Source organism: Sciurus vulgaris (assembly GCF_902686455.1).
Source record: "Sciurus vulgaris genome assembly, chromosome: 11".
In the NCBI taxonomy this organism is placed as follows: Eukaryota; Metazoa; Chordata; class Mammalia; order Rodentia; family Sciuridae; genus Sciurus; species Sciurus vulgaris.
Window position 1 is genome coordinate 4,615,745 of NC_136472.1, and position 12,474 is coordinate 4,628,218.

At 59.9% G+C, this 12,474-nt stretch overlaps 1 protein-coding gene across 1 annotated transcript in view; it reads left to right on the forward strand.

The window, feature by feature from the left end:
* SHANK2 (SH3 and multiple ankyrin repeat domains 2) overlaps positions 1–12,474 on the forward strand; it is a 347,313-nt gene that overhangs the window by 199,577 nt on the left and 135,262 nt on the right. Inside the window, 1 exon segment of the mRNA XM_079104911.1 lies at positions 6,475–6,550. Within this exon segment, the coding sequence (XP_078961037.1) occupies positions 6,475–6,550 (76 nt within the window).

Consider the following 12,474-nt stretch of genomic DNA (forward strand, 5'->3'; position numbering starts at 1 on the left):
CACTCCTGGACGGCCCCCAGCCTGGGCCTGGGGCAACGTGGGCAGTGTGTGGCTCTGGTCCGTCCTTGCTGCCCCACTGTGCGCAGACTCCGCTATTGGCCCACATCACAGTGGGACACTGAGGCTCGCTGGCTTTCTGCCTGCTCAGATGGCGAGCCAGGGACTCAAGAGTGTGTCCTGTCTACAAACCCGTCCTGTGCCCTGCTCTGTCCTCGGGGAGTGTCCCCGCCTCCTGCCCGGCCTCTCTCGGGCCCTTGTGAGTTGAGTGGTGGCTTTCCAGAGCCTTGGCGGTGACGGAGCCCTCTCCTGCTTCCCCCCGGAAGGCGCACCCCTGCCAAGCCACGCCCGCCCTGCCCTGCGTGGAGGGCTATTTTAAATGCTGCCAATCCGAGGCTTGTCATGCAATCTGTCGCTGCCTTTCACAAGCCCCATGAGGTAGATGAAGGGGGATTTCTAGGTTTGTTTTCTTTTCTCCTTTTGATGTAGAGTTTCCGGGCTCTGCTGAGGGCAGGGCTTTCGGGACACCTCAGCTCAAACGATGCCCAGACTCTCAGCCTCCTCCTGGGAACGGGGGCGAGTCCGCAGATGCATGGGGGTGTCCTGTTGATGATGGGGCCCAGGGTATCCTTTGGCCCAAGCGTCCCATTTTGCAGTAGAGAGGCTAAGATGCAGAGTAATCAGGTCCCCAAGGTCACCGCCTCAGCCCCTGCAGCCCCGGCCTCCCGGCCCTCCCCCCAGGGGCATTCTCTGCTGTGTCTTCAGCCTGTCAAAGGAGACCAAGTGTATGAAACTGCGGACATTTATTCTGGAGTATCAAGCACCCACGGTACACCAGGCTGTTATGGGAACTGGGGACCCAGCAGCACCATGAACTTTGAACTGGGGAAGGCATGTTCTAGTCAGAGTCCAGCAAGTGCAAAGACCCAGGGGTGCAAATCAGCTCATCATGTTCAAGGAGTGAGAGCAGCTCTAGCAGAGCCCTCAGGAGGAGAGGGTGAGACGTGAGGGTGAAGAGCCGCGGGCCACGTGGCCCTGTCTGACTTACATCTCTTAAAGCTCATTCTGTTTATGGAAAGAGGATCAATGAGGGGAGGGACAAGCACAGAAGCAGGGAGACAGGAGGCTACTGCAACAGTCCAGGCAAAGGACAGCAGTTACTCAGACTAGAGTGTTGGTGACTGCTGGCCCCCGTACTGTGCTGCTGAGCGCCAGCTCTATGAAGCCACCAGCCGGCCCTGGCTGAGGAGGTGGGCCTGGCTGGAAGTGGTCTTGACTTCAAGAAGCTTTTGCACGGCTGAGGAAGCAGACCACCTAATGGCTGATCCTTGGCTAGATGGTCTGCCTCCTCTCTCAGCAGCGGGGACCTCCTGCGAGTCCCGGAAGCACACCTGCTGTACAGACATGCTCTTGTCCACAGGTGGCCCTCCACTCCCCTCCTAGCAAGGGCACCTCCCCTGACAAGACCTCCTCCGTCTGCCTTGACTTACCCACTCTCCCTGCACTCACGGGTGACCCAGTGACCCAGCTTTGCCAGGCTTGGGGAGCATGAGGTGGCGCCCTGGCCCACATGTCCATCAGCCAGCTACCCTGACAACACCACAGTAGTAGGGAAGGCAAGGGCCATGCATGGGTTCAGCTGAGCCAGTCCCTGCTGAGGGGACAAGTCCAGTGTCATGGTCATCTGCTGCAGGGAGGTGGTGTGGTCACCGGGCTCCTCTCCTCCCCTTTGCCAGCCCTGCAGGGTACGTCTATATCCAGCATCAACACTAGTGAGGGACCAGTGGTCGTGGGAAGGAGTCGGCCCAGGGAGCCAGCAGCCCAGAGCCCACAGCCCCAGGGAGCAGTGTGGGCCAGGCCAGGACACCATGAGACGTGTCCGAGAACCATCGGCTCACCTGCTCTTCTCCCAGACCAGAAACTGAAGCCGGGTTAGGGCACTTCCACGGGTGGGCAGGGCCCGGGAGGCCACCTGGATGGTGGTGGTGTTGGTGATGGTGGTTGTGGTGATGGTGGTGATGGTGATGGTGGTGATGGTGATGGTGGTGATGGTGGTGGTGGTGGTGGTGGTGATGGTGGTGGTGATGGTATTGATGGTGGTGATGGTGATGGTGGTGATGGTGATGGTGGTGGTGGTGGTGATGGTGATGGTGATGGTGGTGGTGATGGTGGTGGTGATGGTGATGGTGGTGATGGTGGTGGTGGTGATGGTGGTGGTGGTGGTGGTGGTGATGGTGGTGGTGGTGATGGTGGTGGTGGTGATGGTGGTGGTGGTGATGGTGGTGGTGATGGTGGTGGTGGTGATGGTGGTGGTGGTGGTGGTGGTGATGGTGGTGATGGTGGTGATGGTGGTGGTGGTGGTGATGGTGGTGGTGATGGTGGTGGTGGTGATGGTGGTGGTGGTGATGGTGGTGGTGGTGATGGTGGTGGTGATGGTGGTGATGGTGGTGGTGGTGATGGTGGTGGTGGTGGTGGTGGTGATGGTGGTGGTGATGGTGGTGATGGTGGTGGTGGTGGTGGTGATGGTGGTGGTGATGGTGGTGATGGTGGTGATGGTGATGGCGGTGATGACAGCTGTGGTGATGATAGTGTCCCTCAGGACCCCCTCCCTACCCTGGGACCTGTCCTAGAGCAGAAGAATGACTGTGTTGGAGCCAGAGAACAGAAAGCCGGTGCATGTTAGTCTGCCTAAAGCAATCAGAGAGATGGATCCTCTGTGACACTCCCTTTCTCTTGAAATTAATCGTGATAGCAAAGAGGACTGAAGGTTTCTAAGGTCCTCACGAACTCAAATAGAAAACTGGTGAGCTTCGTTTGGGCTGATATTCCTCTCCCCGCCCTTCGTTTAAAATGTTATTGTCCCATGAAATCCCAGAGTCTGGAAACCACAGCTGCCGGCCTGGAAAGGCCGCCCTTCGGAAGCACTCTCCGTAAACACAGCACGCACACACGTTCGGGCACATGCACTCCTCTCGCTCCTGGGCCCCCTGACCCCACCAGCGACCTGCACCAGTCAGCTCTCTGCGCCCAGTGGTTTCCTAGACAACCAGTGCAGAGAGGCCGCGTGGGGGTTAAGCAGCAGAAGCAATTAGGAGTCATACTAGCAATTAACAGCCCTGTGGTCCTTCGGCTGCTCGTGAGTCACTCTGCTTAACCCCATAAAGGAGTTCAAGTCCCACTTGTCCCTCCAGGACAAGTGTGTGGCCCCAACATGGATGTCCTCGGGCAGCCCTGCAGCTGCGTTGCCTGCTCCGCTTCCCCCTGCACTTGCCTGAACTGTGGGGCTTGGTGGGACCCTGAGGCCCTGCCCTTGGGGTCCCCTCCTAGGCCCTGCCCTCAGGCCTGTCTCCAGGTGGACATGGCCAGGGGGAGTGTGAGGCGGGTATGCAGGGCTCCGGGAGGTGCACCGGGCTGCCCTTGGTCAGATGCACAGGGCCATGCACAGGGAGGAGTGCGCAGCCCGCTGGGCAGTGCTGTGCCCCGGAGTCCCGCGCCAGCACGGCATGCAGGGGCTCCGTCTGCTCATCCCGGGCGGGCTCTTGGGTTGGTCGGCAAGCAGGCACCGCACGTCTGCTCAGGGTCGCAAGGCGTGTCTTCCAGTCAGTGTTTCGTTGCTCTAACTGAATTAAATTCCAGACAGGACCATTCATAAAGAATAAAGGCTCCTCCAGCTCATGGCTCTGGAGGTCCTAGGGCTGCACCTGGTCAGGCCTCCTTACTGGTGGGGACCCTGCAGAGTCCCATAGTCGTGCAGGGTGTCGTGTGGGAGGCAGGCACCTGCCCTGGCTGGGGTCTCTCTTCCTCCTCTTTGGGGTCATTAGGTCCAAAATGGGACCACCCCCACAACTTCATGTAACACAAACCCTGCAAATGCCATCAACATATGACCAAGGCCCAAACTCAAGGTGACTTTGGAAGAGAGGCACATCCCTATCCCAGCGTGATATGGCGAGAAAGGAGGCCACGCCCCATCCTGGAGGTCACTGTGGCCTTGGAGCATGCAGACCCTGTCGCAGGGGTCAGGGAGGGTGGGCTGGTGGCTGGGAGGCGGGCGCTGAGTCTGGCCTTCCGTGGAGTGGGTGTGTGGCTTTGTCTTGATGGGTCTTACTGCTGCCGTCCATCAGTTGGGCTGGTCGTGCCTCCTTTGTCCATGTGCCCAGGTGGCCAAGGCCACAATGCAGGGAAGGGCAGGCCTGAGCAGAGGGCGAAGAACCATTAGCTATTTTAAGTCTGTGGTCCGATCACTTGATCCCAGTGATACGGCCGGTTACCGGTGACAAGATCTGCTTCCTCAAATTTGAAGTTTGAACCGTAGAGAAGCACGCCAAGGCAGGCAGGTAGAGCAGGTTTTATTTAAAGGTGGTAACACAGACTTCTCCTGGGAGGGAGAAGGGGGCCATGACTAGTGTTCTGGTATCCGAGCCGTGAGAGCACCTGCCCCTTTGGTAGACTAAAGTCTCCTTTGTTCTCCTGCTCTCTCCCCCTTACCTCTCCCCTTCCTGCCTCCGTGACCAGGCCCCGGAGATGCCAGTGAGATGGCAAAAAGATGGGAAGCAGATGGGCAGGGGGAGGGCCAGCGGAGTGATCCAGGCCGGCAGCCGCCCAGGGGGCCTTAACTAGCAACTCCCTGCCTGCAGCCTGTTGGGAGGGGAGTACAGGCAGGCAACTGTGGTGAATAAAGGCCTCTGGAGACACTGACATTCCAATCTCCCAGGGGCCCTAACTTCCAGGACCAAACTGGCCTCCCTGTCCTCGATTTGACCCGATCACCTATAATTCTGGATTCACCCGCCTCCCTTTTTTTATGAGTGTAACAAAATGACCAACTCATATCATCGGCAACTTCACTTTTTTTTTTTTTAATATTTTTTAGTTGTAGATGGGCACAATTACTTTATTTTATTTATTTATATGTGGTGCTGAGGTTCGAACCCACTGCCTCACACATGCTAGGCAAGTGCTCTACCACCGAGCCACAACCCCAGACCCGGCAACTTCACTTTTGGTGAGCTGCTTACGGTCTATCGTCTTCTGCTTCTTAAAGATTGACTGGCTGACTTTGTGAAAGGTCACTGCTTCTGGATTGTTCTCTGGAAGGACATTCAGTCCTTGCGGCCTTCTTCCCACAGGCCTTCAAGCTGCATTGCTTCAACGCTGGCGTACGCAGTGCTGGCGTAGCAGTGTGGGTGCCCAGGCAGACGGGCAGTGGGCACCTTCGATTAAACAAGACTGCTGTCCCTGGGGAGGGTGCCTGCAGTCCTGAGCAGGGTTTGGAAGGGCAGAGGGGCCACAGGGTGGCGTGTCCACCCTTCCCCGGGCGGGCCTGGGGGTTAAATGGCCGGAAGCCCCACTGGCCCTGTAGCAGGGCCCCGAGCACAGAGGGGCCCCATCAGCATCAGTAGTGAAGGCTGCGGCGGGAGGTTGTGCCAGTCAGGGAACTCATGCTGTTGGAGCCCCGCGTCTGCAGAAGGGGTGGAACGGCAGGTGGGAGCCAGACCACGGGGACCCCTGTTGCCCTGCCTGTCGGCCCACTAAGGAAATGTAGCTGCTGTCACAGGTCCCCAAGAGCAACCTCATGAGGTAGAGGGTTAATTCTTGTTCTTGCATCCCTGGGGGGCAAAGACCCATCTCTGAATTTTACCTGTGGACTCCTCAGGGTTCAGAGCCTTAAGCTGGCAGAAGCAGGAAAGAGGGGAAGGAAGGGGTTGAGAAGGGCCTGCTGTGCTCACACCCCATTGGTTAGAAGGAGTCACGTGGCCACTCCCAGGAGCAAGGGCAGCTGGGAAATGTAGTCTTGGGCTGCCCACTTGCCCCATTCCCGCCTTGTGACTCGGCTTAGGACGGGGATGTGCACGTGGGCATAAAAGGGGCCAAGATCTTTCTCAGAGCCTGGACCCATTTTGATGCAAATGTGTGTTTTGGGTATTTGAGTAAAATAATCACATTTACGTTGGAAAATGGAACTGGGGAGACTAACAGCCGAGACTCATGGAGTTAGACTTGGTTTCAGGCCGCTTTCCTGAAGCCAGTTACTTAATTTCTCTGAACTTTTGCAGGTTTCAGAGGGAGATAGCATAGGGTGTTTTTCTTTTAGAATAAAGTGGCGTGAGCAGGAAGATAATGCCTGTGTCTTGCTCCCCGAGGAGCCACCTACAGGTGCTCAGGTCCGCCCGGGCCCAGCAGTTCCATGCCGAGGGCTGGGGAGGCCACGAGCTGGAATGTGTGCTGCCCTCTCTGCTCCACAGGGCTCTGCCTCTGTCTTGGAGCAACTCCTGGACTGGGGCCGGCACAGGGTTCCTATGTGTCCCCCAGATTCTGTAGTCAGTTCCCGGACTCAGGATCGTCTTCTCCCTAGGACTTCCCCCAAGAGCGGATCTCGGTGTCCAGAGGCAGGTCAAGGAGAGCTGGCAACCCGTGTGGGTTCGGCATCCAGGGCTGTGACTTTTCTAAGCACTGTTTCTCTTTCCTCCTGCACAGAAACCCGCGCGGACCGCAGCAAGAAGCTCTTCCGGCACTACACGGTCGGCTCCTACGACAGCTTCGAGGCGGCCAGGTAGGATGGCTTCTTCCTCTTCCAGGACCTCTGGGCAAAGGCACGTGCGCCAGGAACACCGGGCTCCTTGCTGGGGCGCTCAAACCCCTTTGGTTTGCTTCCCCTGTGTAACCCCCGCGTGGGGCTCGTGGAAGCCTCCGCCTCCCGGAGGATCTGCCCGAGGAGTGGTCTGCGTGCCACCTGCAGCCCAGGTGGAGCAGGAGGCGGGGAGCACGGTGCTGCCGAGGGAGAGGGCCATCTGGACGCTGGGAGGGCTAGCTGGCCCCGGAGCGCCCCGCTGGGGGAGTGTTTGGGACACCTGCAGGGTCTGGGTTTGCACCTCAGGGCCTGTCCATCTTCATTCCCGCGGCTTCCGCTCAGCTTCCTGTTTCTTCCTGGAGGTCCCTTCCCCTGGTGGGGGCACTGAGCAGGCAGGCCTGAGCCCGGGTGGGCCAGTGTGGTTTGTGCAGGAGCTGTGCACAGTGATGGCCGGGCTGGAGTGTGGCCGGTCTTGCTGTCCCAGAGGGACCCCAGCAGCACGCGCCACGCCCAGTGCAGCCGGGCCTCCGCCTCCTCTAAGTCTGGACGAGGTGAGGCGGTGCTGACCCAGTTGTCCCCCTTTCCCCCAGAGGCTTTACGAGCAGCATCTCTCCTGGCCATGCTGCCCTGGGCCGCGTCCATTGCTGTGGTTCCAAGTGTCCCCTGTTGGGAATGTGGGGAGCCCTCACCCCTAGACAGCGTTCTTCCTGGACTGACAGGGAGTCAGGTGTGTGACCGGGGCACGCGAGGGCCCTGCGGCCAGCCCGGGGCCTCTGAGCAGCCCACCAGCCAGAGCTCCGAGGAGGAGGACCAGTCTGGGGGAGCGTCCAGGTGCCCTGCCCTGGGCCCTCCCTAACCCTGGGGGTCTGTGGGGAGCGGCTCAGGCCTGTCTCTGACTCCGGCCTGCCTGCCGGGGGTCTGGCGCAGGCTGGTGCTGCCGAGGCCTGCATCACACAGAGAGGGTTGCTGTGCCGAAGTGCGTGTCTCGGTGACTTTCTGTATCTCTCGGGGTCCGAGACCCTTTCAGCACCCAAAGGGAACCTGTCCCATCAGCACCACACCCGTCTCCCCTCCCCAGCCCTGCAGCCTTCAGCCTTCCGCATGACCACCTGCCCAGGGAGCCCGTCCCCGGGGGTCTCGCATGTGGTCACTTCTCACTGGCCACTGGCCACGCCCGATGGCCTCAAGGTCCGCCTGCCTTGTGGCAGGTGCCAGCAGCTCACTCTCGCCCCACGGCGTGTTCTCACGGCTAGTGTATGTGATGTCAAACCCCATCCTGACGGTGTCCAGCGCGGAGCCCGGGGCGCTGGGCACACACCCTGCCTCATGGCCCCTCTCCACCTCCGGGGCCTCCCCGCCCATCAAGCCCTTGCTCCCCCGCCCTGCCAGCCATCCTACCTCTGTCCCTGCGGGTCTGAGGACACTAGGGACTCACAGCAGCGGAGACACACAGGGTTTGTCCTGGCTCCCGTCACTCAGGATCACGTCCTTGAGGTCCGTCCACAGGGCAGGATTTCTTGGCTTCTCGGGGCTGAAGGACTGACTCCACTGTGTGGTGGACCCCATTTTCTTACCCGCTCGTCCGTCAACGCACTTGGGAGTTCGCGCCGTCCCACCAGCACGTGGGTGTCACTGTGGCTATGCATGCGCAGGTGACGCACACGCTTCTGGGTCTCCGGGGAGACCCCCAGGGTGGGAGCTGCTGGTCGAATGTGGGGTTAGCACAGACCTGTCCCTTCGCCGCTCACACCAGCCGTGCTCTACCAGGGTACCTGGCCCAGCTAGGGAGCTGGGCCCCAGGGGTGGTGCAGACTCCCAGGTCTTGTTTCACTTGCATGTTTTTGACCTTGAGACCCGGATGCCATTGGTTACCTGCCCGTGAGCAAAGTCCAGAGCGAGAGCTCAGGGCTACCAGCCTCCAGGGAGCCATACCCGACCCTGGCTTCTCCCGAGGGGTCTTGACTTGGGCCAGGTGAGTGTTTCTGCAGGAGAGTGCACCTGGAGGTGGTCCTGGTCAATGGCTTCCTGCTGTGCTTCCCTCCTAGCAAGGAGGGCCTGGGCAGAGCCAACCGTCCACAGTGCCCAAGACTCAGGGATGCCTGGCGGGGCAGTCACCGGGGCTGCTGGGAGGCTCTCCAGGTGGGGGCTGGAGTCTGGTGAGAGGTGCCCTCTGGAAGCTGAAGGGCCCAGGAAGCAGCTTCCCCGACTGTGGCTTTAGCAGTGCCGTCTCCCCGTAAGTCCTGTGTCTGCAGGGCCCAGAGTGGCAGAGGGGCCTCCCTTGCTGTGCACACACCTGGTACGTGAAACAGGTGGCCCCATGCTCAGGACCACTGCCCACAGGGGCGCCAAGGGAGGACCTGGCCTGATGGAGCCAGGACAGGAAAGGAGGTGGCCGGTGACGGGTCCCCGAGCAGGGGCTTGTCATGTGCCAGCAGCAGGACCGGGACGCACAGGGCCCCCCTCACGGTTATGAAGCCAGAGTGGCGGCCCGTGGGCGGCTGCTCCTCCCTGGATGGAGCCAGGCGGAGCGGGATGGAGCCAGGCGGAGCGGGTCCTCGCAAGCCCGAGGACCAGGTGAACTCCGAGGACCCGGCCACCTGCATCCCTGTTGGCCGTGTCCAGACAGAGGCTTTTGATCCTTCACTGGACTGAGCTCTGAGGCAGGGGCTGGCAGCACACGGAAGAGGGACTTCCAGGCCACACCAGGGTCAGCTGGCAGCTGCTAAGTGATGGGTGGAAGGTTCTAGACTTGGCTGGGGTCAGCCAGCCTGACTCCATGGTGAAGCAGCACACAGGTCGTGGCCATGACCCTGCTCGGGTAGCTCCTTGCTTCCTCCCCTCCAGATTCCAGCCTCCATCCCCTGGCAGCACTACTGATAGCTGACCTTCGCCATCTTGTACGGCAGGGGCCTTTGTCCACTGGACAGAATGACCCTGAAGTGGAGAGGGGAAGGCCACCTTACGGGGCTCCCTCAGCCCCACGAACATCTGGACCCGAGTGGGTTCCAGTGGCTGCAGCCTCCCCTGCTGAGGCCAGGTGGCCACTGCCCAGGATTGGCGTGGAGGGAAACTGCGAACTGGATTCTTCGTGGGGCCAGAACCCACCCCTCCCAGAGCCCCACTGGGAGAGAAGGCCTCCCCTGGCTCTCACGCACCCTCCGCCTGTTCCACAGGTGCTGGGCTGGGCTGGGGGGTCTCCTGTGCTCTGAGCCAGCGGGACTTTTCTTGACCACACTGTGACCTTGGCAGGGCCTGGAGGGCAGGCGCAGAGGAAGCTGGTGGACAAAGGCATGGGTGTCACATGCCCTCAGACGAGGGTGGCTCTGGAGTGGACGCTGGCCTTGCTCCTGATGGAGCAGCAGAAAGCGTCTGGGCCATGCCCAGCGCAGTGCGGGCACAAGGCAGCCAGCAGTTCATTAGCCCACTTGAGGATCCCCATTAGAAACGTCCTACCGAGCAGCGAAGTCCAGTGCCACACCAGCCCCTGCCAATTAAACACCTGCCAAGGGCAGCAGGGTCACTGTCTGAGCGGCGGGAGAGGCCTGGCCCCCCTGCGGATGTGGATGGATTAAAATGCCAGGCTCAAAGGGGACACGTCCTTGGTCAGTCAGGAGGCTCCTCCCCTCTCATCCCTGGTGTCCACCTTGGCCCAGAGGCTTGGGGCTGAGGAGCTGATGGCTGAAGCCCACCCGCTTGATGGACAGTGTCCAGTTGCTCCAGCCAGTTCCCTTTGTGGGATTTCTTTCTGCCACCCAGAATGCAGGTGAGAGAAGGATCTAGAAATGGCCACATAGATCAAGGTCAGGTGGCAGAGGTCCCAGGCCACTGCCCCCAGGACTTTGCACGCTGTTGCAGACACGGCTCAACACAAGCCTGGAACTGCAAGCTCCCCCTCCTCTTGGGTCAGGTCCCAGCCTCGTGAGTATGAGACGCCCAGGAGGAGGTTCCTGAGAGGGCTGGGACCTCAGGGACACACTCACGCTAGCCTCCATGTACCTTCCGACCCCCTATCCACCCGCCCACACCCCTTCCAACCATCCGTCCTTCCTCTGTCCATCCATCCTTACACCTGTCCATCATCCAGCCAGCCATCCATTCAATCATCACCCACCTGTGCCCCTCCAGTCCAGCCATGCATCTGCCTGTCATCGTCCACATCGTCCTTCCCCCCGCCCACCACCGTTCCTCTGTCCATCCATCCTTACACCTGTCCGTCATCCAGCCAGCCATCCATTCAATCATCACCCACCTGTGCCCCTCCAGTCCAGCCATGCATCTGCCTGTCATCGTCCACATCGTCCTTCCCCCCGCCCACCACCGTCCCTCGGTCCATCCACCCCACCCATCTCTGTCAGTTTAACCAGCATCATCCAGACAAGTAGCCTTGGCCTCGCAGAGATGAGTCTCACGAATATGCACAGCACGGTCAACCGTGATCAGAACCTCGCTCTGGCTGATGCGCTGGAGCAAGTTAGCAGCTCTACCATCAGAGCTGGCCAGGCTGGGAAGCGGGGAGGTCCAGGCAGGCTAGTCACAGGGAAGCAGGGACAGACAGTCCCTGAGGAAGGTACTTCCATTGGCACCTGAGGCTGAGGAGGAGTTGGCCCTGTGACAGGGCGGTGAAAAGAGCCCAGGACACAGGAGCAGGGGCCAGCTGGGAGAGGGGAGAGGGCGGTGTCTGGGGACACCTGTGCTTCTGGAAAAGTTTGGCTCCCCTCAGACTTGGGGTGGGAGACGTTGGAGAGCGTGCAGCAGATGCCAGTAAGGCTGGAGGAGCAGAAGGGTGGCTGGAGCCAGGACAGGCTGCATCTCCCAGGCCAGCAGCGTGGCAGGGTGGCAGGACGGTGGTGGAAGCACTGGGGCAAGATGGAGTGGACGGCCGCCCAGCACTGGCTGTGGGCGCACCAGAGGCGCGGCTCAGCTCTGCGGCTTCCCTGGGCTTCTCGGGGAGGAGCCCGGCCTGGGCCCGCAGGCTGCCAGCTCCTCCTGGTGCCTCTGGCTGCTCTGCACCGGCGGGCGGTACTCGGGCTGCTGGAAGGAAGGAGGGGGCTGCCCTCCCCCTGCCTTCGTGAAGCCGGTCTTCAGGACTGATTCAGAAGGGTTGCACATTGTGCCTGTCAGCCAGGTGAGTCCCACTCTCCCTGGATACTTATTTTCATGGTTTTCAAGCATCATTTTTATATTTTTAAAATTGGTAAGTAGAAATAGATAGACAGGGCAAAAATTCAAAATGTGCAGAAGATAGCGAGTAAAGAATAGCTCTCTCTCCCAGCCCAGCCCTGAGTTCTTCTCCCCAGACAGAAGCTTAGTTGCTGGTTTGCTGAGGATCTTTCTAGAGACAGACTCTGAATATAGAAGCATATGTGTGTATTACCAGAAGCCTGTTTGAACCCCTGAAGATAGGTGTCCTAGGTTTTCTTTCAGACTTACCACTGTGTGACCTTGGGCAGCTCACATACCTTCTCTGAGCCTGTGATTCTTGCTGTCTGCAACTCGGTCCCCGTCTCCAGCTGTGCTCATGTCAAGAATGAATGAGAAAACATGTTGGGTGCTTACAGCTCCAAAGAGGCACTTGCTGTATAAATCGGGGGGTGGGGCTGCTGGGTTGCAAACAGCCTGTGTGGGTAGCGGCTTCCCTCTGAACCCCCAGCTTGTGTTCTAGGAGACCGCTTCCATGTGTAGGTAGTAAGAACTGAATGGCAAGGAGCAGCGCCTCCCCCTCCTCCACCACCGTCCTTATTTTTATGTCCCATTACTCCTTGAAGCGGAGGAATGCAGCCCTGGGCGTGTTCGCAGGCTGGGTGCGGAAGGAGACGTCCTCTGCCTGTCCACCCTCCAGCTGACTCGCTGGGCTGGCAAGGGACGGTGGAGCTTGCGTGCAGGCCCTTTGACCTGGGGGAGACGGC